Here is a 23,882-nt window from a genome sequence, read left to right as displayed (position 1 = left end):
GGCAGTGTCTGCAGTTTCAATGTTTGTCTCTCCTCTGTGTCACACCCAGCGTGACTCCCCCGCCTCCCCCTCCTCCCTCTGGGAATATGGTTGCAGTTTGTGCTACATTCATATTCAGGAGACAACTTGATGTCTCAAAGCAGTGAGCTGGAAGTCTTTATGCATTCAGACTCTGAAGCCATCACATGAAATTACTGTAGTTTCTGCAGACTGTGGCGGCTCATGATGATTACTTTTAGCTCCTTCACACCTTACAGACATTTGATGAGTTCATTTTTAAATCACAATGTCAAACAGAAATAAGTAGCTGTGTGTCCTGCTGATCAAACACTGCAATTTACAGAGCGTCTCTTCCAGAGTTAATCTACTGTGACACTTTTCATTATAAAGACCTGTCCAATCCTTCTTAAATACCAGCCGAAGGTTAGGTATGGGTCACAACAACGCAGTCTGATCACTTGTTAAATACAGCTGCTTTGTCAGTGGACATACACGTCAAAATATAGTGCGCTAACTACCTTCCTGTGTCTGTTTTGGACATTTATGTATGTCAATTTACACTCATTAGATGAATTGTCTTTTCAAAACAGACTTCAGTTTTCACAGGAAATGTACAGTTTCTGTTCTTAACATTCATAGTCTTTTTCAAAACTAACTTACAACATAGGTAAAGGACTTTGTTTTAAGGTTGATTTCCTTAGGTTTTGCAAACAAAAGCACACAGTAAGGTTCAGAAAAAAACATCATGGTTTGGCTTAAAATTACACAGTAGCTTAACAGCGACCTCCTGGGTGAAAGTCCGGAGTTTGTTTGACCCATTCACCACCCCTCCTGACTTTGTCACTCTTTATATCATGGCAGCTGCTGGCGACATTACAAACATCCGCCCTGACCAGTGTGTATCATACGGCCACAAGGGATGCCTCTCTGCATTCATGTCTGATGCTGACGTCCAGTGATATAGCGGCTGTATTTGACGACTTGGGTTGTTGCCCGCTGCCTCTAAAACTGACTCGACTGGTGCGTATCATACTGCTGTGAAAGGTGATTCTGTGCATCAGTGTCTGGTGCCGAGGTCACTGATTAAGCGGCAGTATTTGATGAGTTGGTAGTGAGAATGGGTTGGTCATAAACAGGGCTGTGACTAACAACTATTTACGTACTTAATTATTCTGGCAATTATTTTACCAATAAATCTATTTATCATGTTATACTGGAGCACACGGACTCAAGGCAACAAACTTTATTAAAAGACCAACATTTTGACTCCAGATGCGTCTCCATCAGTCACTCAACCCTGATGAAGACATTTCTGGCATCAAATGTTAGTCTGTTAATAAAGTTTGTTGCCTCTAGCAGATCTCTGAGGTCTCTCCTAATACAAGATTGCCCTACTCTGAGAGCACCAGACAGGCCTGCCACGCCTTATGAGGCAGCTGAAGCGTGCAAAGCCTCTTCCTCCTTCTAAATCAATTCATCATTTGCTCCAAAAAATGTCAGAAAATAGCAAAAAAAAAAAAAAAAAAGTCCAAAACCAGCAATATTCAGTTCACTATCACATAAGAGAAAAAGCAAATGCACAACTACAAAGCTGAAACAAGAGAGAACTCCTGCTTGAGAAACGACTTAAGAAATTAATCAATTATCAGCACAGTTGCAGAATAACTCTTGATCAAATAATCATTCCAGCTTGAGTCATCAACTAAAATAAAACAGATGCATTGCCTATTTGTAATGCTAACATTTGTATACCAACACTGACATCTGTTAACCCCGGCTGAATACCTTTGGGGTTTAGACTGTTGGTTTGTAAAAACCAAAACATTTGAAGATCAGTTTCTGATCTGTCTCACTCTGCTGTTCATCTCAAAGCTGTGATTGACTCAAACAATGACACTGTGTGCCTGTGCGGGGCCTTCGCCCTCCTCGGCCCTGCACTCCGGCTCACATGCGCCGTTTGTCTGGACTGGGAGGCTGCAGCAGTTGCTCAGGCGAGACCGCACGCTCCCATGCGTGAGCTGGAATTTGTGTCAAAGCCTCTCAGTCAGCAGTGTGGAAGACTTCCGCTGTGTACTACAGCACTGTAACACTCACACTCTCTCACACACACATACGTGCACACTCACACAAGCACAGCTCACATCTTCATCCAACACCACTGATACACAGGCCTTTTATTTACTCTTTGACTATTAATCACTCTATTCACAGTCCGCTGAAAGCAAGTTTCTTTGTTTTATCACTGTTGATGGGGTCTATTCAGTCAGAGTCAAGTCAACAGATGCTGGATGAGGCGTTAAAGTTGCCAATAATAGTGACAATGAGCATTTTTTTGAGTTATAGAAATAATTTTGGACCACCGACCCTAAAGAAACCTCATTCAGAAGACAGTAATTAAACTTTTAGCTGCAGTTTGCAACAAAGCAACACGAATTTTAAGTATTTTAGTAAGTATTTTAGATTGTTACTTCATGTTTAGAAATGATTTTAAAAAGCTTAAAACTTTGGGGAGCTGCTTAGATCTTCAAAGGAATACTTCACCCACAAAGTGACCATTTGCATATCAATAACACACCATGTGATAATGTTGAATTCATAAAGAAAACTTTGTTTTTCTCGCATACCTCCACAGTGAGCAAAGAATCCAAAGAAGATGAACATTTTTCACAAATTAAACCAACCAGGGTCAACATTTAACTTTCACACCAATATAATCCAAGTCTCATTTATCCAGTCGTACACTCAGTACTTCTCATGCATCTTCACTAAAATGTTATATTTAAAACACTTTCGCCTACCAGTAGCGTGCCCTGAGTGCGCCCGGGCACATGCGTACATATGAACCTGTTTTGAATTGGAATGTTTTAGTGTAAATGCATGTGTTTGGGAAGTACAACTGTAAATATGACTTGGATCATACTGGTGTAAGAGTCTGTAAACAGATGTTTTGATATAGCTTCGCTGTTGTTTAACACAGACCTCGTTAAATTCAATTTATCAAGAATTTTCTCTGTTTTTGATTCTTAGTTCACATGGAGGCATGTGAGAAAAACGTTTCCTCGTGAATTTGACGAACAGGCACTGAGTAACTGATACATAAATGGTCATTTGGAAGGTGAAGTATTCATAAGGACTCCTCCTGTGAACTGTTGACCTCTTGGAGGGGAGCAGCAGACTATCGAGGTAAAACCTTTAGTTAAAGATTAACCAACATTTATAACTGCAGCACTGATGGCTCATTGTTAAACTGGAAAACCCTCAACCTTTGATAACTGAAACTTTTATTAATGGGGGTTTCTCTGATTTGTGTGTTCACAACCTCAGAGGTCTTTTTATTTATGGTTTATAATGATCACTGATCTGTGAGACAGCAGTAAATCATCTCCTAACCTGTAGCCATCACTGACAACTTTGTGAGTCTGTCCTCAGCTCCTGAGTGGTATAAAAACTTGGAACATGTCAGGGTGCCATGTCTCTCCTCCAGAAGCAGCAAAATGGAGTGTAATAGCTGCTCCATGCTGTCAGCTCATGACAATTTACTGTCATGTTCCTGGTGATGACAAACAGCTACTGCTGGCCAGTGGGCTGAAAGATAAAGCCTTTCTGTTACAGTGCTGTCTGCCTCGTTATTAATTCAGCAACTTGCTGTAGGCAATAAACTCCTTGTGTTTCTTTAAGCAGTCACACAGGTCAAACATTGCATCAGCAAACAGAGCTGTATTAAACAGAGCTGCTCTGTTCAGTCATGGCGACACTGAGATGTGCTTCACTGTGGAAAATACATATTTAACAGTACATTTGTGCACAAATGTGTACAGATCTGCTCCACTGATACCTGACAAAATGCTTCTCAGTGTTCACTTCATCCCTGTGGGATGCCAGTACAGCGTTATGTTGCCAGGTGAGCAGCACAGCGGGGCGGGGATGGGCTCACAGTCACAATTCTACAGAATATCCTGATCAATAATTCAGACATGTCTCCTTTGCTCTATTTACGCCCCTCTATACGTCCACACCAGCGCCCACACTCTGTGTTTGCCTCCAGCGTGAATCACTAAGGCAGAAAATCACACAGAGATCCTGTTTTTATTTAGACAGGAGACGACGCTTCAGCACTTTGCTCTTTAACTTCTGTTTTTAGTAAATAAATCAGAATATATACTTCACTGAACACTTCTATAGAGTGTAGCCTATATAAAAAGCTACTGACTGTGATAATTGTACTGAAACTAAAAATCAAAGTGTGACTGGACGGGTTAAAAGTGTAATTCAAACACAAGCAAACACCACTTTGCAACCAACAAACTGTAAACAAATTATATTATGGAATATAAATGCAGGTATTAACACCTCAGCATGCACATTAGCAAAACTGTTTCTCTCAAACATAAAAAAACAGGTAATAATTTATCTGCTAAAAGGGTTTGTCGCATTTAATCACTCCTCTAATGCATCATAAAATGTTCCCAGAGGATCTTCGCACACAAACACACACACACAGAACAAACTCAATGGACAAAATGTGACAAATAATGTTGTTGTCGAATGAACAACATCCCGAAATTCAAACTTTTGCTGCAGATTTTCACACTACAAACACATCACCTCTTATTTATTCTTAAAGAGCGGTAAACAACCAAAAGCAGTAGTTTGGTATTAAATAATTAAACTTGACAGGAAAGAGAGTAATCAGAAGATGTGGTGTAGCTGTGCATCAGCCATGTGTGCAAGCTGTGTTTCCTCAGAGATCTCAAACCTGAACAGGTGTGTCTGAGCTGCTAGGTAACAGATCTGGTGCGTCAAGTGGGTGGATCCCTCCAGACACACCAAAGACAACAAGCTCAGGGAGGCTAAGAGCAGGGTTTAATTTCATGACAGCAAAGACTCGGTTTGTTCAAACACAGATAACCTCGGTGATGATGACCAAGAGGTCATTGCGACGATATTCAGCTTAAGGGAGGCATGGTATTGAATTTTTGCCAGTATCCTGATATTTCCAGCTCATTTCAGCCCATTGCTGATGGCGATATTAATATATGCATATATATTTTTTCCATGTGAATGCAGAGAACATCAAGTCTCTCCTATAGTGGGATGAATGCATTATTATGAAAGCTCTCATCATGATGGCGGATGCAGACATAACATACAATGCCTTTCAAAATGTAAGGGTGGAACAAAATATTGATCTGGATTGGTATAATCAAGAATCCAATATCATCTATGCGAGGTAAAAACATCTATATACATCGTCATCTTTGGGATATGCCTTTATTTTTAAATTCCTGTGGCATGTCTGTGTCACTATTTCCATCCAAGCACACCTTCCTCCAAAACATTCAAACAGCGCTGGGGACCAAGCGCCAGGCAGATAATGGGAAGCAGCCAAGGAAAGACACTGAGGATATAAACTGAATCAAATCAAAAGCATACCGCAGCTATCTTTATGATACAAACAAATATTGTGTCATTGTCCAACGATTTATTTAATACCTCTCACGATATCACTTCTGATTTACAGCCCTAAAAACATGCAATATTTATTTTTGTGTACCACTTTCAAACAAAACTGTAAAATTCATCCTACTTTAACAGGCTTGGATGACACACTGATTTCAACTAATCAAAGTTGCATAATTTAAGCATCTTATCAGTCTGTTACATCAACAGAAATGTATGTTTCAGGCCAACCCTGATACTTCATTTTAAAGCCTTTATCTGTCGATACCAATGGAGCGCTGATACTATCGTGCATCCCTAAGCTGAAGCAAGCAACCTCCAGGACTATGAAGGTGAATGATGAGAATAGGAGATCAATAACAGAACAAACACAAGACCTAGGTGATTAAATCCTATTGTCATATTACAAACATACATCTACAGCCTGAGGAAAACACTCACACACTTCTCACGCAGAGACACATCAATAAAGACCCAGGATAATTCCACTGCAGCAAATAACTGACAAACCGTTTTCATACATTTACATGTTTTTTTTATACATATGTTCATATTTTTTTTTTCTATTTATAATTCTTGACTTGTGTAGTACTTGTTATTTTCCTTTTCTTTTCTCTTACTATGTTTATAGTTACGCACCAAACACCGAGGTAAACTCTCTGTATGTGAAAACCTACCTGCCAGTAAACCTGATTCTGACTGACTGAAATATGTTTCTTCAACACTTTGTGTGTTTTTTGGGCTCCAGAGCTTCCGTAGTGATCAACAACAAATTTAAAGATTCAGTCGAAGGGGTGGGGCGCAGGGCGGACATGACTCTGGAAAGAGTCAGACAGAAATTTATACATTTTCTGCTGAGATGAACAACATAGCGCTGCAACATGTGTCTTTTGGTTTAGTTAGGGGCATTTATTTTCAAGGATTCCGTTATTCTGCAGTATTGTTGTGTTGTTATTTGTTAATAAATAAAACACTTTTCAAAAGGTTTGGTGTGTCTTAGCGCCTGTACACATGCCACCTTTTCTGCACCCCTTAAATTCATTGTTTTGAATGTGGACATGAAGCAGGCTCGCTAAAACGTCAGAGTGACGCAGTCGCAGCGTGCATGCATTCCTGAGGGCCTATTTTTTCAGGGCATAACAGCTGCACCCTGAGAAAAACTGAGTTCAGTTCTTGGAAAGCACCAGCATGCACCACACGTCATATGAGGAGGACCAACCAATCACAGCCGACAGATATCTTTCCTTTCATCTGTAAATATCAGTCTGTGATAAATATGGGGAAGAAGTTGATCATTTTAGTTCAGGGCTGCCAGGCCTACACAAAAACTGCGCCTGGAAGATCAGCTCTGCATTAGGGATTTTGGTTGAAGACACGGCATGTGTACGGCCCCTGATGCATGTTTGTACCCCTGAAAGGTTGGTTAAAGGAGGTCCTATCTTTGCACTTTTTGTGACACAATAAAGCTATTGACATTTCTAATCATGGATAAATTATAGACCTACATAAATGTTAAGGGTCTGAATCTGAGACACTGCCTAAAAAAATCATTGTGAGAAAAAACCCCCCAAATATCCCAGTTGAAATCCGAACACCTACCCGATCAATGAATATCCAAGAGCCAAATATTTGGGTCCAGCTCTAGATATATGCAGGTGTAAAGTGCTGCCAGAGTGCACTGGAACACGGGCCGCCACTTTTCTTCTCTAAGTGTAGACAGTGGACATGCAATATTTACAGTTCACATAAACTGGTTGAAATTCATATACATTTTTTAAGCCCTTGAAGATCCAATCATCATTAAAGTGTACGTCGTGCTGAGAGCCAATAAAAACAAAATGAAGTGGCCATGGTTGTCATATTGAAATTTAAGGTGTGTTAAATGATTCATGTGAACTCATGCGTTGAGTTAACAAGCAAGAAAACATTCCACCTGCCAGTGATAGCACAGTAAATCAAATTATTCTTCTCGATCTATAGCTGATAACTTTTAACTAGCAAAGATGAAAAAGCAGAAAAACATCCTTTCATTTTATAGTTACAGTTGACTTATGTATGAAAAACCTGCCATTGTAGGAGCAGTGGTTACGTAACCTTAAAAAAGAGACACAATTTAACGTGCAAAAATGCAGGTACATCATAAACAGGTAGCACTACACCACTTGTTTAAAGCAAACAATCAAATAATTACTGCAGCAGTTATGAAGCACAGCAGCTTAGGAGCTGAATTGTTCTCTCCCCTTTTTCCTGTCTTCTACCTACTATCAGCCATCGTTTAAAACATTGAATCCTGAAAAGAAAACATTTCAGACTCTGAGAGACTGTAATGAACAATAGCAACACAACCATGCGATCTGTACCAGACCAACACTGGCCTTATAAAGTAGATTGAACCAGTTGTGACTGATTTACGTGAAATTCAATTTCTCCATCAGTGACATTATAAAACTGAAATCATGCCATCGTTTACACTGATTATGTCACTTACATAAAACGGCTTCCAATAGGCTCCACACGGCGAGGTGTTTATGTTTTAAATTTAAGGGAAAAAAGCACTGGTACTGGTGTGTGATTCTGTATTGGCTGATACGGTATGTGTCTGGCACTGGTTTTTTTTATTCATGCCATCTCCCAGAGCCAAATTATAGTGGCCTTCAGTACTTGGCTGGCATGTGTTAATTTCAAACACTGGTGTGAGGTGATGTGAAAAAAAACAGGAGTGTGAACATTCACTGTTTTTTTTCCCTCCTCCAAAAGCATGTTCGCACATTAAAACACCACAAATGGATTCTCGATTATGCAGTGAATTACCAGAGGAGGAAAAAAAAAGACGACTTTCTTATCACAGGTCAGCAGTTAGCTGATGAATGATCATCACAAACACATGGTACAATTCACTCATTTTCATACAGATGAGAAAAAAAAGTGAATCGCACACGTCGTGGCGTGTTTTAAGAGAAACACAAGAAGTAAAGGAGGAGGATGACATCTTGTTGTTCAGCATCTACAGAATGACTCAGCCGAGCCAAATCATTCACTCTGTCCTTTTGAAGAACAGCAAAGATGATGGCTGTTATATTTTTTTCATTTTCTTTCCTGCTACCATCTGGCAACGCCTACGGTCCAACAGTCACACACACACACTCACAAACACACACACGTCCATGCACCATTAACACATACACATTCCACAGATTGTCCGTCCAACTTTCTTACACACATAATCGCAGCTTTTCAGCACTTAGCTACCCACCCGAATCACACAGACCGAGCAATTTAGCACTCACTCACACACACAAAAACACACAGCTCCCAGGCCCCACCACAGTGTGGAGACTGGTGAACTCAACGCTCATTGAAGCAGAACAGTGGGAGTTGTAGATCACAGAGGAAAATACATCAAATGAAAACCTGAAGCCTGAACGACCTCGTTTGATCAGACAGTCTGACAGCCTGATTCAAACATCTTAAATCATCAGCTACATAACCACGTTCACTCTCACGTAACTCGACAAGTCCTGCATGCTGGATCTAACAGCAGCACCTGGGTCTGAAAAAACCTCCACTGATGGAGATTAATGTGGTCCCTGCTACAGAATGAAAATACGCCCACTTCACCCACTCACACTTTCACTCTCCGTCTCTGCTGATTCACGTTAAAAGCACCTACAGTTCAGCTCCAACACCCACAGCTGTGCATAAGAATATGTAAGTGCCACTCAACCTGGACTCTGAGTGACTGAGCCCACACATTCAACTGCCGACACTATTTCAGGCTTCATAAACAGCGGCATACATAGGTGGAAAAACCTTTTAATGTTTGGCGAGGAATAATGGGAGTGAGAGCCCAAAGACAACAGCGTGAACATCTACACATTCTGCTTCCCAGTATACTTCTTCTCTTTTCCTCTGACAGTGACTGTGATCTGTAGTTTAGTTCAATCAATCATTTCTCTGCTAATGTGAAAATCTGATTTCACAGAAAGAGACAGTGAAGTGGTCCTTCACCACCTCCTGTGAGATAAGACGCAGAGTGCACAGCTGCTGAACACCTGCACGTAAATGCAAAGAAACAAAAGGAGGAAGTAGTTCAATCGCTTATAATGCTGGCGAGGAAAGCTATCACGGTGAAGTGGGTCGGGGGCGACCCTCTTTCTACTTCCATGTAGAGATCTGTAATCTCAGAGGTTGTGTGTCTGGGAAAAATAGGACACTATGTCGAAGGAAGAAGGTCTCATCTTTCTCTGCAGACATGACAGAAACTGTTGGAGCCTCTGAGAGTTAAATATAATCTAGACTGAAATGGAAAATGTCAGGATTAAGGAAATAATAATCATTTAATTTCACCATAGTGTTTCTCTTATTATGTAAGTGCAGTTCCTAATTGTTCTTCCTTATCTGTAAATGTCAGTCTTGTAACATTAAGATATGTTTGGTTTGTGAGAAAAACTGAACGAAATAAACTTTATAAATGTAACAATTGTGCCCCAAAAGATTAAAGTATAATCTCAAATACCCATAATTAGAGAATAAATATGTACTATACACACAACTATATACCCTTATCTGTAGCACTCAGACCTTTATTTAAAGCTAAAGATAAAGTTTTTGTCATATTTGCTGAAACTGTCACTATATTCTGAAAGAAGTACATAATGTGTGGAAAAAATCATCTCCTCTTCCTACTGCTTCTAATGGCATTCACTAGAGCTGACCATGACGCACCAAAAACAGCCGAGGAGTCTCTAACGCAGCTGCCAGTCATGTCAATCACTGCTCATGAACTGTGGTCAAAGTGTCAAACTAGGCAGCACTGATCAAATCTGTTACTGCATCATCTATTTCTCATTTCAAATGTTTTCATAAACATAAGCCCTTTTTAAACAGGAACTGTAATTCTCTTGTAAGTCGGCCCGTTCTACACCGTTCTTGTCATTTGACAGGCGCGCAATACTTTGTCTCCCCATTTGCTCATCTTCACAGTGTCTGTCAGGTTTGCGTTTCCCTCTTGCTACCAGCTGCTCGCTAATTCCTGCTATCAGCTGTTTCCTGTTTATCCACCGCCAGTGGCTCGCATGGCGTCAGCTCCACTGTCCCTGGCTCACCAACTTTCTCATTTTACAGCTACACAGTACATTAAAATATGTTTCTGAAAACATCTGAGGGGAGAAAAAGGTTACAGAACCAGAATGGTAAATGGACCTGCACATGTATGGTGCCTTTCTAGTCATCTGACACACCCGAGTCACATTCACCCATTCACACACTGGTGGAAAAGGCCATCATACACGGTGCCATCTGCTACTCAGTTTTCAACACACACACACCATCAGGAGCAATTTGAGGTTCAGTATCTTGCTCAAGGATACTTTGACATGCAGATTGGAGGAGCTGATTAGTGGACGACCCGCTCTACCTGTGAGCCACAGTCGTGATTCATATTTGATCAGGGCTGCCTTGTTTGACCGCAGTTCACAGAAGTAATTGACAGCTGCCTTAGAGTCTCCTCGGCTCTTATTGGTTGTTTTTGTCCACATGTAGTAAGGCCATTAAGAGCACTACAAGCTATTAGAGGAGGCACCATGATATAATTTGGCAAATATGAGGTTTTTCTTTTTTTTTTAATGAAAGGTACCACTGTAGCTTTAAGTAAAAGTACCAACACAACAGTGTAGAAATACTCTCACAAAAGCCTTGAATTCAAAATCTGACGCAAGTAGGACAAAAAACAGCAAAATGTAGCCTACTGAAAGTACAAATAGTAAAAGTATCCAAAATGCAGAATCCCTAAATTCAGAATGAGATTACAATCCATAATGCATTTAAAAGTTTCAACATCACTTAATTTTAAGTGTTTCATATACTCTTGTGAAGCCTAATCGAACCCATGATAATACATCAGAATGCATGTGTTTATTGTGATTTGTATTAATAATCTGTATAATAATTGTACTTACTTAAATCTGAAAAGTAACTAGTGAGTAAAGCTGTCAAATAAATGTAGTGGAGTAAAAAGTAAAACAATATCCTACTGAATATTGAAATATAAGTGGAATACCACTGAAATACTACAGTAAAGTACAAGTACCTCAAAACTGTATTCAAGTACAGCGCATGAGTGATTCTACTTTACGTTACTTTACATCGCTGCATCTATTAAAGCAGCTTGTGTGGTGCTTCAGAGGCAAGTGGAAGCTCTAAATCACATTAAGGAGTCAGGGTTTGACCCACTTAACCTCTCGACAAAAAGACAGGGCAACTACCCAAATATTCATACTGTATAAATTATCATATTTTAATCTGCTTCCTCTTTAAACTCTTTTTCAACTTCTCCCTTTTCCCCTTAACCATAAATCGCGCGAACAGACGGTCTTTAACCCTTTGAGGATGTGAATAATTTTTGGAGCAGAGACTGAATAACAAGTCCTGCAACCGGTTGGCAATTCTGCTGCCAACAGTAATAAATTAATTCTTCATTATCGCTGCAAATGGAGGCTTCTGTTCTCTCCGTCTCGACACACTGTGTGCTTTGTGATATATTTTTTTATATCTCAGGTATTTTTACTACAGGGCATTTTACAGCCAGGGGACACTCTCCATCTGTAGCCATCTATAATTAATAATTTCCTTCCCTTTTTTCCACTCAGCAATACTTTTCTGGTCGGAGAAACTGCTTGTTGTTTTTTTCACAAGTAAAGATTTCTCTGTAAACACCCTGCCTCCAAATAGACATCAGTGAGGAAACAGGTTTGTTATATCATCAGTCTTTGAAACATGGTCCGCTCCTACAGCTCAGGATGATGTTTATAGTGTAGGTGTGAATAAAAATGTAGGTATGCAGGTTATTCAGTTGCACCATAAATAGAAATCGATTTTGACAACAAATGCAGCAAAATGAAACGTAAGGAGCTTTTCATCATTCAGAATACAAGATGGAAATATAAGCAGAGAACCGTGACAAACACCAGACTGTCACTTTAAGTTGATCCGGTAAATAAACCAGATAAAGAACAACCACACACACACTGACTTTGTTCAGCCCAATTTACCACAATCTACCATGAAAATTTACAGAAACGCAGAGCAACCGTTTACTTCTGCTGCAGCTGCAACAGGGAAAACCAGATCAATAACTCATCACTCAGCCTTTGTCTGCAGAGCTACGGTCATCAGTGTACAGGAGAGTCTGCGTTCATAAAGAGCCAGGTTCAATAAAGAGCTGAAGAGGGAAAGGGGTGGGACAGATGTAGACATTAAAGCCCCCTTGGGATCTTTGTGAAGGAGAAGAAATTAACATTTTGAAGGCTACATGTGGACACAGCTCGGCAGAAATGGTGCCCTTTCACCTTCCAGCTGCACTACGTTTGAAGACAGGGAAATTATTCAGTGGGAACTCACATTGGACAGATAGCAAAACCTCTGCCCCGGACAGTGATTGGCAAATCATAGCTTAGAAACTGCAGGCTAACCAGGCACAGTGGACTCTGGATTTCTCCACATGCTGAACCTACAGTGGCCGACAAGGAAACATGTTGCAACTAAAAATGTGCTGCAGAAAACCACAACAAATAGATTAACAGCAAACACGCCGCAAATACAGAAACAAGGCAAAGTCAAAAACACAAAAAGCCCAAAAACAAAAACAACAGAAAAAAACAACTGTGCATCCAGTAGACACAATGAAAAAACCTCCAGGCCTCTCGGGGGAGCACTAACCCAGCTGGCCTCCAACGTTGTTAGATGTTGATATTTGGTTGGGTAGAGGTAGTGACGTCGAGTGACCACAATTCAATGTGAGGACAATGTCTAATGCCAACAGTTGCCAAAATCTAATGTCCTCCATATGTCTCGTGCATAGACTGTATATAACAATGGACGACGTGAAAGCTCCCCAAATATGACGCTGATACATCTGGATAGCCTCCTGGTGGCTGGTTGCAGTACAGGTCATAAACCCCGCCCTCTCCATGTTAGTGGATGGGACATAGGCCAAACTGAAAACTCAAAGTACACCTCAAATAAGCTACTATAGCTACTATAACTACTAATATAGCTACTGTGCAGACTCTTGCTCCAAATTGTGTCAACAGAGCAAGATGACAGTGGCTGTATCCAGGATATTTTAGCTTAACTTCGGTACAGTGGGGGTAAGTGGAGACACGTCATCCATCTTTACATACAGTCTATGTTCCCATGCCAACGTCATCTTGACGTTTTCAATTTGAGAGTGAGAGAGACTAGACGAGAGAGTGTATTTGTTTTTGAAATGGAAATACAAAGTTACATTTTGTATTTTACATTTGGCCTTAGTTTATTACATTATAAAACAGCACCAGATTTATTAGCTGGTGTTTCTTAGCGCTCCCCCTAGAGGCCTGAAGATGATCATGAAGATCCTTCTTTTGTCAACCTCTTATTACAAAAAATATGGACTGCTAAAATAACTGCATTATGTGCTGTGTGAGAATGGAAAGTTTGACAAGTGAAGCAGCAGTAACTACGAAAGGTCAGGTGATTAATGAAGCCAAGAGATGAGACTGAATGTAATAAAAGATCCATCACTGCTTCATCATTAATTAACTGATGTTAAATGAGGGCACTCACCTGTGTAGTCCTCGAAGCACTCGCAGGTGTATCCTCCCTCTCGGCTGCGACACACACCGTGAGCTCCGCAGGGTTTGGAGTAGCAGAGGTCAATCTCTGTCTCACAGTAGTCTCCTGTGAAGCCAGTGGGACAGCGGCAGCGAAGCCCGGCGATGGGGTGGATGGGTCTGAACAGGATGGTGTCTGATGCGACAAATGGCGCCAGGCTGTCAAACTTCAGCACGGACACACACTTCATGTAGTTCTCACATGGCTCACGGAGGCAGATGTTGTCATCAAAGGGAAGAACTTCCTGTGAGGAGATCTTAGCGAGGAGGCTGCGGTTCAAGTACAGCCTCTCCTGGAGCTCCTCTGACCCAAAGTACTCTCCTCCACCTCCACTTTCGACCCCTCTCCCAGGCCTGTCCCCTCCAGAGCCGAGCCCTCCGGCCCGCTGGTGTCCCTCCCCCAACACGGGCACAGCCACAGACAGGCTGACGTTGAGGATGCGAGCGCTGACATCTGTGTCGTCTTGGATGTTAAAGATGACGACATCTTCTGGGGCGGCGGATAGGACGCGGGCCACACCGTCCAGGAACTGGGCGAGCAGCAGGGACAGGAAGTGCTCCTGGGAAGTGTTGGCCAACCTCAGGGTAATACTATTGGACAGCATCTCATCAGTGATGATGGTGACTTGGAGAAGACACTGGGCGGACACTGAGTGGATACCATCTGAAAAAGACCAGAGGAAAGGGAAATTAACATCAGACCACTGGACATTTTCATTTATATTCTGGGGTGATCTGAGCTTGTGGTCCAAAATAAGTCTTTTATAGGCTATAACAGTGGTGAAGAGATGGTGAACCATTGATGACACGGTTGGATGAAGATGGTTGGATTCAGGTTCTATGTTACACTGTAACTCGGTGTACATTGTTTTATGTGAACTTGCATGGTGGGTTCAGGCTGCAAGACAAATTTAAGTTTAGCATAAGTTATTTTCTCCCATTAAAGGGTATATTGGGGGAGTTTTTCCTTATCTGCTGTGAGGGTCCAAGGACAGAGGGATGTTATGTGCTGTAAAGCCCTCTGAGGCTGTTTGTGATTTATCATATTGGACTTCATATTGAACCTGAATTTAAATTACTATTTGTACAGCCCTTAAGGCATGCTTTGGGCAGCAATAAACTTTGACTTGACTAATCTGCACAGCACTTTGGGTATGAAATGTGCTATATAAATACATTTGCCTTAATGTTGAAAATTCTGAGCAGGAGGGAAACAACTGACTAAACAGTAGAGTTTACAGAAAAGAAGACTTTCAGCCAAATCATATGCTCTCCATCATGGAGACAGATTCCTTCTCATCACAGCTCAGTAGCCGTCATGATTTCATCCACAGCACTTTTGCTTTCAAAGAGAAATCATCAATCAAAGTCAAAGAGCTGACGAAGGTTGCGTGACATGATTGAAAGTTCATGAAATAGTGAGCAGACTGTAAGTTGGGGATATTAATAGGAACAGGTTAAAGGGCCCTCTGCACCAAGAAAAATAACTACAATATAAATTACAAAGTATATCGTTTTAAGAGCCCATCTGACTCGAGTCACTGGCAAAGTTCACACGCCAACTATAACAACAGCTACAGTCACAAACAATATCATTGGCATCAATTTCAGAGTGATTCGATGAACGACAGAAAACAGTGACAGCTAATCAAAATCCATGAAATTTACAGGGCATCGCAGCTGGAGTGCACAGAGCATGCTTTGTGCTTTGACAGAACATTATTGTTTATCAGTGTGGATGCCGACATTGTTATAATTAAAGTTATCGCTCTTGGTGATGGCGACTTTTAGGCTGGTGATATTCTATATTTCAGAAACAACTCCCATTAAATAATTAAAATCAATAAAACGTTAGTCTGTCTCTCAATACTTTGACTTAAATATTTAAAAAACAATTGTCATGAATTGTCATACCAGTCAAAGGGCATTCTTCTCAAATTGTTAAGCAACATGTTGATGAAGAGCCTCAGATCCTCAGTTATATAATTTCACCAGCATGTTGCTGAACAATTTGGGAAGGAAGCCCTTCGAATGATACGGGAATTCGAATGAGAGCTGAAGAAGCCTCTTGGATGAGAGGTGAAACGTATTCAAGAAACTCAAGTAAGTCCAGTCGCCTACGATATAGCACTAATGATTACCATGACCTGGATGACTGAGAATCTTCACCAACAGATTCACATGAAATATAATTTGATTTTTAAACTAGAGACCATTTTGCGATGGGATCACTCCAGCCATGATACAACGATCTGCAACTTAAAATAAATGTAGGCCAGGGGTGTAAAGTGGGAGGCAATGGCCTCTTCCCATACATGCCACCCCCTGCTTCTGGCGTCCTTGGTCGGAACTGACTCATCTTTAAACACAGCCTTGATTGTGATCTAAACTACACACCTGTACAGTTTCGTGACAACATCTGTCCAGACACAGACAGACAAAAAAAGCTGGCAAAATACTCAAAACCACTTCTATGGTCGTTTCCACTACAAGTCACCAGCCCACATTTTGCCATGATGACACACACACACACACACACACACACACACACACACACACACACACACAGCCTCACAAGGTGAAGACAACACCAGTCTTCGCACTGTTGTCACTGCTGGTAAAAATGCTGAATAATTTCCTAAAAGAGCTGGACGCTGTAGCTGTTAGCTAACGATACTCAAACAGAATAGTGCATTTATTATTTTCAGACATAGATTAGTACACGTTTGGTGCTCTAGTGAGTGTGTACAGGAGCAGGACAGTGTGTGTGGGATTGACTCGCAGTCTCCATGTTCATGATAATGAAGGAACATGACAGACAATATAATGATGTGGCTCATTAATGTGTTTTTAGTAGATTTGAACAACAGCAGGCTTTTGGATACACAAACAATACTTGTAAGAGGATTAAATATATTCTTGGTTTTGGTCTTTTCTTGGGATTTATTTACAATAAGAAAGATACAGATTATCACCAGGTCTTTTCTTTAAATGGCTGGATGTTTTTGTTTGATACTCTTAAAAGATGAGTTGATAATCTTGAGCCCTACTAAAATTAAAGTTAGCAATGACCGCAGCATGTATGCAGGAAGGAAGCAGGTACAGACACGGTGGAGGATTTATGTAAGCCAAACAATACCGTTCTTATGAAGCACTTAACAGCAAAAATGCCAAAAATTGTAGACAACTTGACACTTTAATGAATATCAACACATTTTTCTCTAATATTCTTGGCTCAGTCAGGTGTATTTTTCTGTTGTTGTTGTTTTTTTCTCTTGTGCCAGAACAGATAAGAAACGTATGCCAAGACTAAGTGTATGTTTTCCTTCAATACATTCCAAGTTTCTAATCAGCAATTTCACGCCTGTATTCACAACTCCCTCCGTCTTTGCTTTGTCCGGAAGCAGAGATGCTACTTCATTATACATGCCGCACTGAGAGCCTTAAGTCTCAAATTCAACGGTTACAGCATTTTTCTGCTTGGCAAATCTCTTGTCTTTTATCTTGTTATTTTGATCCTGTTAATGTTTTATCTTCTATACATTCAGTCCTGTGGCTTTGACCGAAGACATGTCGCATTTTGTCTGCTTTTGTACAGTAGCTCTTGACTGTGCAATACATTAATTCCCATGTTAAGCTTTTATCAACCAAGTCTGACTGGTAATGTAGACGTTGCTGCTGGTGAGTAAAACATAAATTATTCTGTTTCATTATCTTGACTTTAACTACAAACATACTGAACCCCGTTTACATTGACTCATCTGCTCATTTTCTTGCTCGTACTTCTGCTGTAACTACATTTACAACAAAAGGGAAAGCGCTCATCAGTTGAGAGTCACTGACAGGAGCAGTCAGAGCCCAGCTCACTGAGGAGTAAAATTATAATGAAAACAGACTCGATCCTAAAACATCCAATCACAAAGAACACAAAGAAGCTCTGTGTGTTGCTAACAAGCACAAAACTTATGGATCTGAGTCGGCTACAGAGTCAGGCTGCTCTAAATCCAGCAGACAGAGAATCTCGGCAACAAATATTCATCTTAACCTGGTTCATTCAGCTCTCTGCCCAGTGACAAGATGTAAAAGTCACCCTGTAGTCGCAGAACAAACAGTTTGCATTATGTCCATGAAAAAAATGTTAATAAAAAAAATAACTATCTATCACATACAGCAAAAAACTCCATGGCATTAAGGAAAAAAAGGTGTTTAACTGTCATTTTAAGTGCATTTTAAACACAAAACTTTCAGTCTCATTTTATTCTTTTGAGTCAGTTACTATTGAAATACTGCCAGCGTAACAGTAGAACAAGTAGAGAAGCGTCAGAGAGCAGTCAGTGAACTGACTCAGTAATATCAGCTAAGCAGAAATACTGAGGTAAAGTTTGCTACATTAGCCTTCATACACTGCTGGTCAGAAATGGTGCATTTTATTGCTTATGCATTTGTAAGTGGAGGATTATGTCATTTCATCTCTCAGAAGCTACACAGTGTCACTTTAAGGTCACAGAGAGACCACTATCGTTTTGTCTGTCTCACCACTGGCCTGCAGGTTCCTGTAGCCTCAAGAGCAAACACAAAACAGGCTTAATCAAATCAAAAGTGTCATGAAAACAAGACTCTCCCCCCAAAATAATCAATGGGACACTTTGTTTGGGGCGTCTGGACGACGTCCAGAGAGCAGAACCTGCGAGCAGGACTCACACAAACAAACAGCACTGCCCAAAGTTACCAGATCCCTGTTTTGGCACCGGGCGAGTTTAAACACAGAGTGCCAAGGGAGGGGGGAGGAAAAGGAAGAGAGGGAGGAGGGGGGTCATAGAGGAAAAGAGACAGAAGCATGTTTGACACGGCTTTAATCCTTCTGCTTCCAGTCAAGCGCTTCCAGCACGGTAATAATACAGGGCCTTAGCAGAGGAAGTGGGGAGAAATCAAAGGACGGAGACGAGCGTGGTCGCTCCTCTGATTCACACTTTACTGTAAACACACACACACACACACACACACACACACCTGTGTACACAAGAAAACATTTTGCATACAAGAGGGGAGAACGTAACAGTGAGCTACGACAAAGACAGAGCTGTTCACAGGTCAGGCTCTAAACTTTGAGTGAAAGAAAAAGTTAAATGCTAGAGATGATAGAATAATGATTGTTTTCAATATCAGTTTATCTGCAGATTATTCTTATGACTCATTGAATAATCCTTCAAGGTAGGTGAGCCCAACCTGTGGTCAAAATCCTCCCAGAGATCACAAGATGGTTAACAGGATAAGAACGAGGCAGAAAAAGTTCTTCTTCAAAACATAATTTTTTATTTTTTCTGACTTTTCTGTAATATTTCAGAGGGATGCAATTTATTAATGAAATGTTGGATAGTTTAATGCCTCCAGGCTTCTTAAAGTGATCCAATCAAAACTATTTGAGAGGGGAAAATCACTTTCTGTTGTGAAAATCATATTTTCCCTGAGGCCAAGGTGATGTCTCAATATAACTTCTCTCATCAACTGACAGTATTTTTGTAAAAATGACAAGTGAAGGCAGGAAGCAGTAAATGTTTTCACAAAAAAACCTGCCTATGGAATATCTGATTCTTTGATTATCTATGTGAGCACTATTCACAACACTACATGTGTCTGAAGATCTGAATTTGGAATATTTTAATTTAGAGCCGTGACTAAAAATGTTTACATCAACTAATTTCCATTGAGTTTAAATAAAAGTTTGAACTTAGACTGGTCATCAAGTCTCAAAGTAAGAAAACAGACGCAGTGTCAAAATATGCAAATATAGTGAATATAGTGAGTGAATCTTGGGTCAGCTTTCAGTTTCCCTCTCCCTGGTGATATTGTTCACAAACAGTAACCGACATTCCCTGCATACTTTACCTTTAATTAGTCTAAAAATTGCCAAGAAAAATATTTTAAAAAGCCCATTTCAATGTTGTAGAACTCAAGCTGACAAATATAAATTAATAGTTTTGTCAAATTAAAAGCCCAAAAACCAGAGATATTCAGTTCAGTGTCATAAAAGACTAAAGAGCAAACAAATAATAACATTTGAGAAGCTGGAACCAGAGAATTTCTGCTTAAAACCATCAATTGTGAACATTTTCTGTACATTAACCAATCATTTTGGCTCTAATCTTAACATTAAAGAATGAACTAATTACTAATAGCACTGTGGTTTCCTATCTGTGAATTATCATGCAGATTTAAACAGTGACCTTAATGACCTTGGGATGTTTATAGTGTAACAACATCAGCCACATATAGAACATACACACACACACACACACACACACACACACACATACAAGCGGCTCATTGAGATCAAGGTGAGTTTTACATGCAGTTACAATCTGTCTGTGAAAAACTGACAGTTTCATTTATAATGTTTCCAGGTTTGAGACAGAAGAGTGTTTCAGCTGCCAAACCTCATGGGACACATATATAATATTGCAAGGCAGTGATGTTACAACATTTTACCGACTGTAGACACTGAAAGTCTTTCTAACCTAAAGAAACAAACCAACAACAATCTGCTCTGTGCCTCTGCCAGTCTCCTCTTCATCCATTCAGCTCATATTATAACTGATACTCCGCAGCAACAGTAGCCAGAAAAACACACAGAGAACAAAGGCTCTTAAAGGTTAGGCCACGTATGAGGACAGACATTGCCTTAATTATGTCCTCTGCCAATTCACATTCTTGGTCGGGAGCTCGGGCTGAGCTCCAGACGTAGACGCAGCGCTGGGAAACTGAGCGCGAGGAGAATCTCCTCTGAAAGGAACCAGACCATCCTTCAAAGAGGTCATTCTCCATGGAAGGATCCTCCGCTCAGGAACGGAGGGTAAGCGGAGCGTTTTGGGCCAAAAAGGAGGAAAAGGGGGGGAATGCTTAGTTGGTGACGAGAAGAGGTGCCAGCTCTGAAGTGTGACACTACTCTGAGCCCAGAGCTCGACCCCCTCTGGGCCTCTGGGTGCCAGGAATGCTCTCAGCTAGGAAGTGGCGCCAGGGAAAAGATTAAACACACACTGTGGCTGCAGGACTGCCAAGACTGTGTACGGCATTGTGTGTGTGTGTGTGTGGGTGTGTGTGTGTGTGTGCATGTGTGTGGGTAGTGGTGATCCATACGTCAGATACATATACACAGAAGAGAGTGTACATTGAAGCAGTGGAGGTGTAGTCATCACTATAAGGTGAGGAAAACAGGCTTCATGACGTTAAATTAAAAAGCATAGTCTGTATTAAAGTGCTGCCTTCAGGTGGTGTCGTGTTTACCATGTTCACGAGGAGCGTCCATATATACACCCGCTGTCTTGTAGTATTCATGACATCAAGGGGAAATTTTCTAAAAGCTTAGAGTTCACGAAATGTGACGTGTTTGCTGATGTTCTAAAAAATGGTGGAGGCCACGAACGTTAATTTTTTAGTGAATGGTAAGTTAATACATTGTAATTTTAGTCACATTGAATTGTTCTTCATAACTTTATAATGTGTCAGAGGGAAATGTTGATATTCTAAATGGCCTCTTCTTTTTGTCCTCCGTCAACTGTATTTCCTGCATTACATAACCTGTTTGGTAGCTTGCTAAATAATGGGCCTCAGTGGCTTCTAGACGCTGACAGTAGCATCCATGTTGCCGTTGCCTAGCAGCAGTGCTCTCACAACTTCACCACTTGAATGCCGAGGGTATTGTGTACACAGCTTCCCATGTGGTAACCACGAGCTCACAAGTTCAATTTGAAGGGATCGCTGTTACTAGGAATGAACCGATTTATTGACTGAACACTGGTATCGGCCGCTGTTGTTGACTGTTATCTGTTTATCAGTAGGTAATGATGGCAGTAGCCAATGTTTTTTTTTGTTGTGTCACATAGATTTTGCTCAGGCTAAACAGCAGGGCTAGAGGCTATCATGAATGAACAGAGATCTTCCCAAAGACGCCTTCGGGACGAAAGGACGCAGTAAACTCACGATTGTCACTTCAGGGGACGCACCCTAGTGTCTCCCTGATAATGCTACATTATGAACAACAAATCCGTGTTGACATCAGCAGGAGGAGAGCTAGTTAGCGTTAGCTTTAGCCACAGATGGCTTGAACTTACAGTTTACAGAGATTGCACTCAATCACATGATGATGCGTTCAAGTTCTGTTCGGTAAAAACGTCTATTGGACAAAGGTAAATTTAGTTATTGGTGAGAAACTTGAATAAATTAATCTGTTTGAAGGAGAAACGTGTTGATGTTTTCACAGTAACATAAAGTAAATACTAGAGAGGAATCATGAACTATTACATGAAATGTGAAAAGTTATATTAAAGGTTGTTTCGTAAATTTGTATGATTGAATTTGTGCTCATTCAAAGACTGTGTAATAAAGGACTTAAACAACTTATTTTTAACAATGAAGATTTCTTTGTTTCCTTTGCACAAAATGGGGAATAAATAACAACAAAAACAAAGCAAAAAACATCACCAAAAAACATGGGCTATCACTGCTATCGGCCAAATTCTTATTTCAAACTCTGAATCGGTATCTTCCCAGAATTTCACAGTCAGTGCATCCCAACTGTTACCTCAAGTCTCCCTGATTTTAGTGAGTTTTGTGCTTTTAAATCAAATGATTCATCAAAACTTCATCAACAATGCGTCAACTACACAACAACAAAGCTGTTTTCAAGGCTTTTGGGTCAACCACCCTTTTAAACTCAGATCTTTCAGCATATAAACAAAATACTCTAAATGTTATCGCTCATTTTCTTAATATCAGAGCTGCTGAGCCAAGAAATCCTACCAGACATCTCCGATAATAAACCGAGTTATGTAAACAAGCTGACTCATAATGATTTACAGAGAGGAGTCTCTCAGAGACGCACAGAGGCCATGTTTGACTGTAGGTTGAGGCCTCCACACAAAGAACATAAATTATCAGCCAGGAGGTCGGGGAGGGGAGGTGTACAGCTTTTTATCTCTGAAATATTAATGAAACCCAGTTTCAACCGTCAGTAGAATTATGAACGACAAATACTCCACTGACACAATGTTATGTGAACACAGAGAGGCTTTGGGATGGAGTGCTTGCTATAAATAAACATATAATCAAAGCAGGATATATTGATTTCTGTTTAACGCCCAGTGGGGATCTTAGTGGCTGGGATAATAAACTGCTGAGAGAGACAGAGAGCGAGAGAACAAATCGGGGAGACTGGCCTAATTAGACCACAAAGTTGCCATCAAATCTCCCAGTTGAATCCCAGAAAATGTCAACAAAGTCATGGTGGATAAAGATCAGACGGACTGTGTGACCAAATTACTGCGAGGACAGAGACATCACCCACAACAGCACTGCAAGAAAGCCTTAGCCTCTCTCCCAGAGGCTCCTCTGTGACAGTTTATCAGTTATTTATGCTCTCCTCTCTCTGTTTTTAGTCTTTTTTTACTGTTTGTGTGAGGAGAAAAAGAAACTAAATGGACAACATGCTGCAAAAGCAAGCTACTAAAGGATACAGTGAATGAAGGCTTCACCTTCACAGGACTGAAGGTCAGTGGGCTGAACCTGCTCCTCCTCTACAGATAAGTCTGCAGAAGATTTAATACAGAATCTGTGTGGTTTTCTGCTGCCAGCCTCCGGGGGTGGGCAGTAATGCGTTTCAAGATACACACATGAGTGACACAGTCTATTTCATAAGGAACGTGTACATTTTAAGTTTCTTTTTTTAAGCTGCACTTCTTCTCTTTACTCAAGCATATTTTTGAGCCAGGTATTTAC

The 23,882-nt window shown here is 40.6% G+C and overlaps 1 protein-coding gene across 1 annotated transcript in view; it reads right to left on the bottom strand.

Moving 5' to 3' along the window:
• celsr2 (cadherin, EGF LAG seven-pass G-type receptor 2) overlaps positions 1-23,882 on the bottom strand; it is a 97,038-nt gene that overhangs the window by 46,184 nt on the left and 26,972 nt on the right. Inside the window, exon 3 of the mRNA XM_049583630.1 lies at positions 14,065-14,775. Within this exon, the coding sequence (XP_049439587.1) occupies positions 14,065-14,775 (711 nt within the window). The remainder of the gene's footprint in view (positions 1-14,064; positions 14,776-23,882) is intronic.

The sequence above is a fragment of the Epinephelus fuscoguttatus genome, linkage group LG1 (genome assembly GCF_011397635.1).
Source record: "Epinephelus fuscoguttatus linkage group LG1, E.fuscoguttatus.final_Chr_v1".
Classification (NCBI taxonomy): Eukaryota; Metazoa; Chordata; class Actinopteri; order Perciformes; family Serranidae; genus Epinephelus; species Epinephelus fuscoguttatus.
This window is presented reverse-complemented; position numbering and strand designations above follow the sequence as displayed.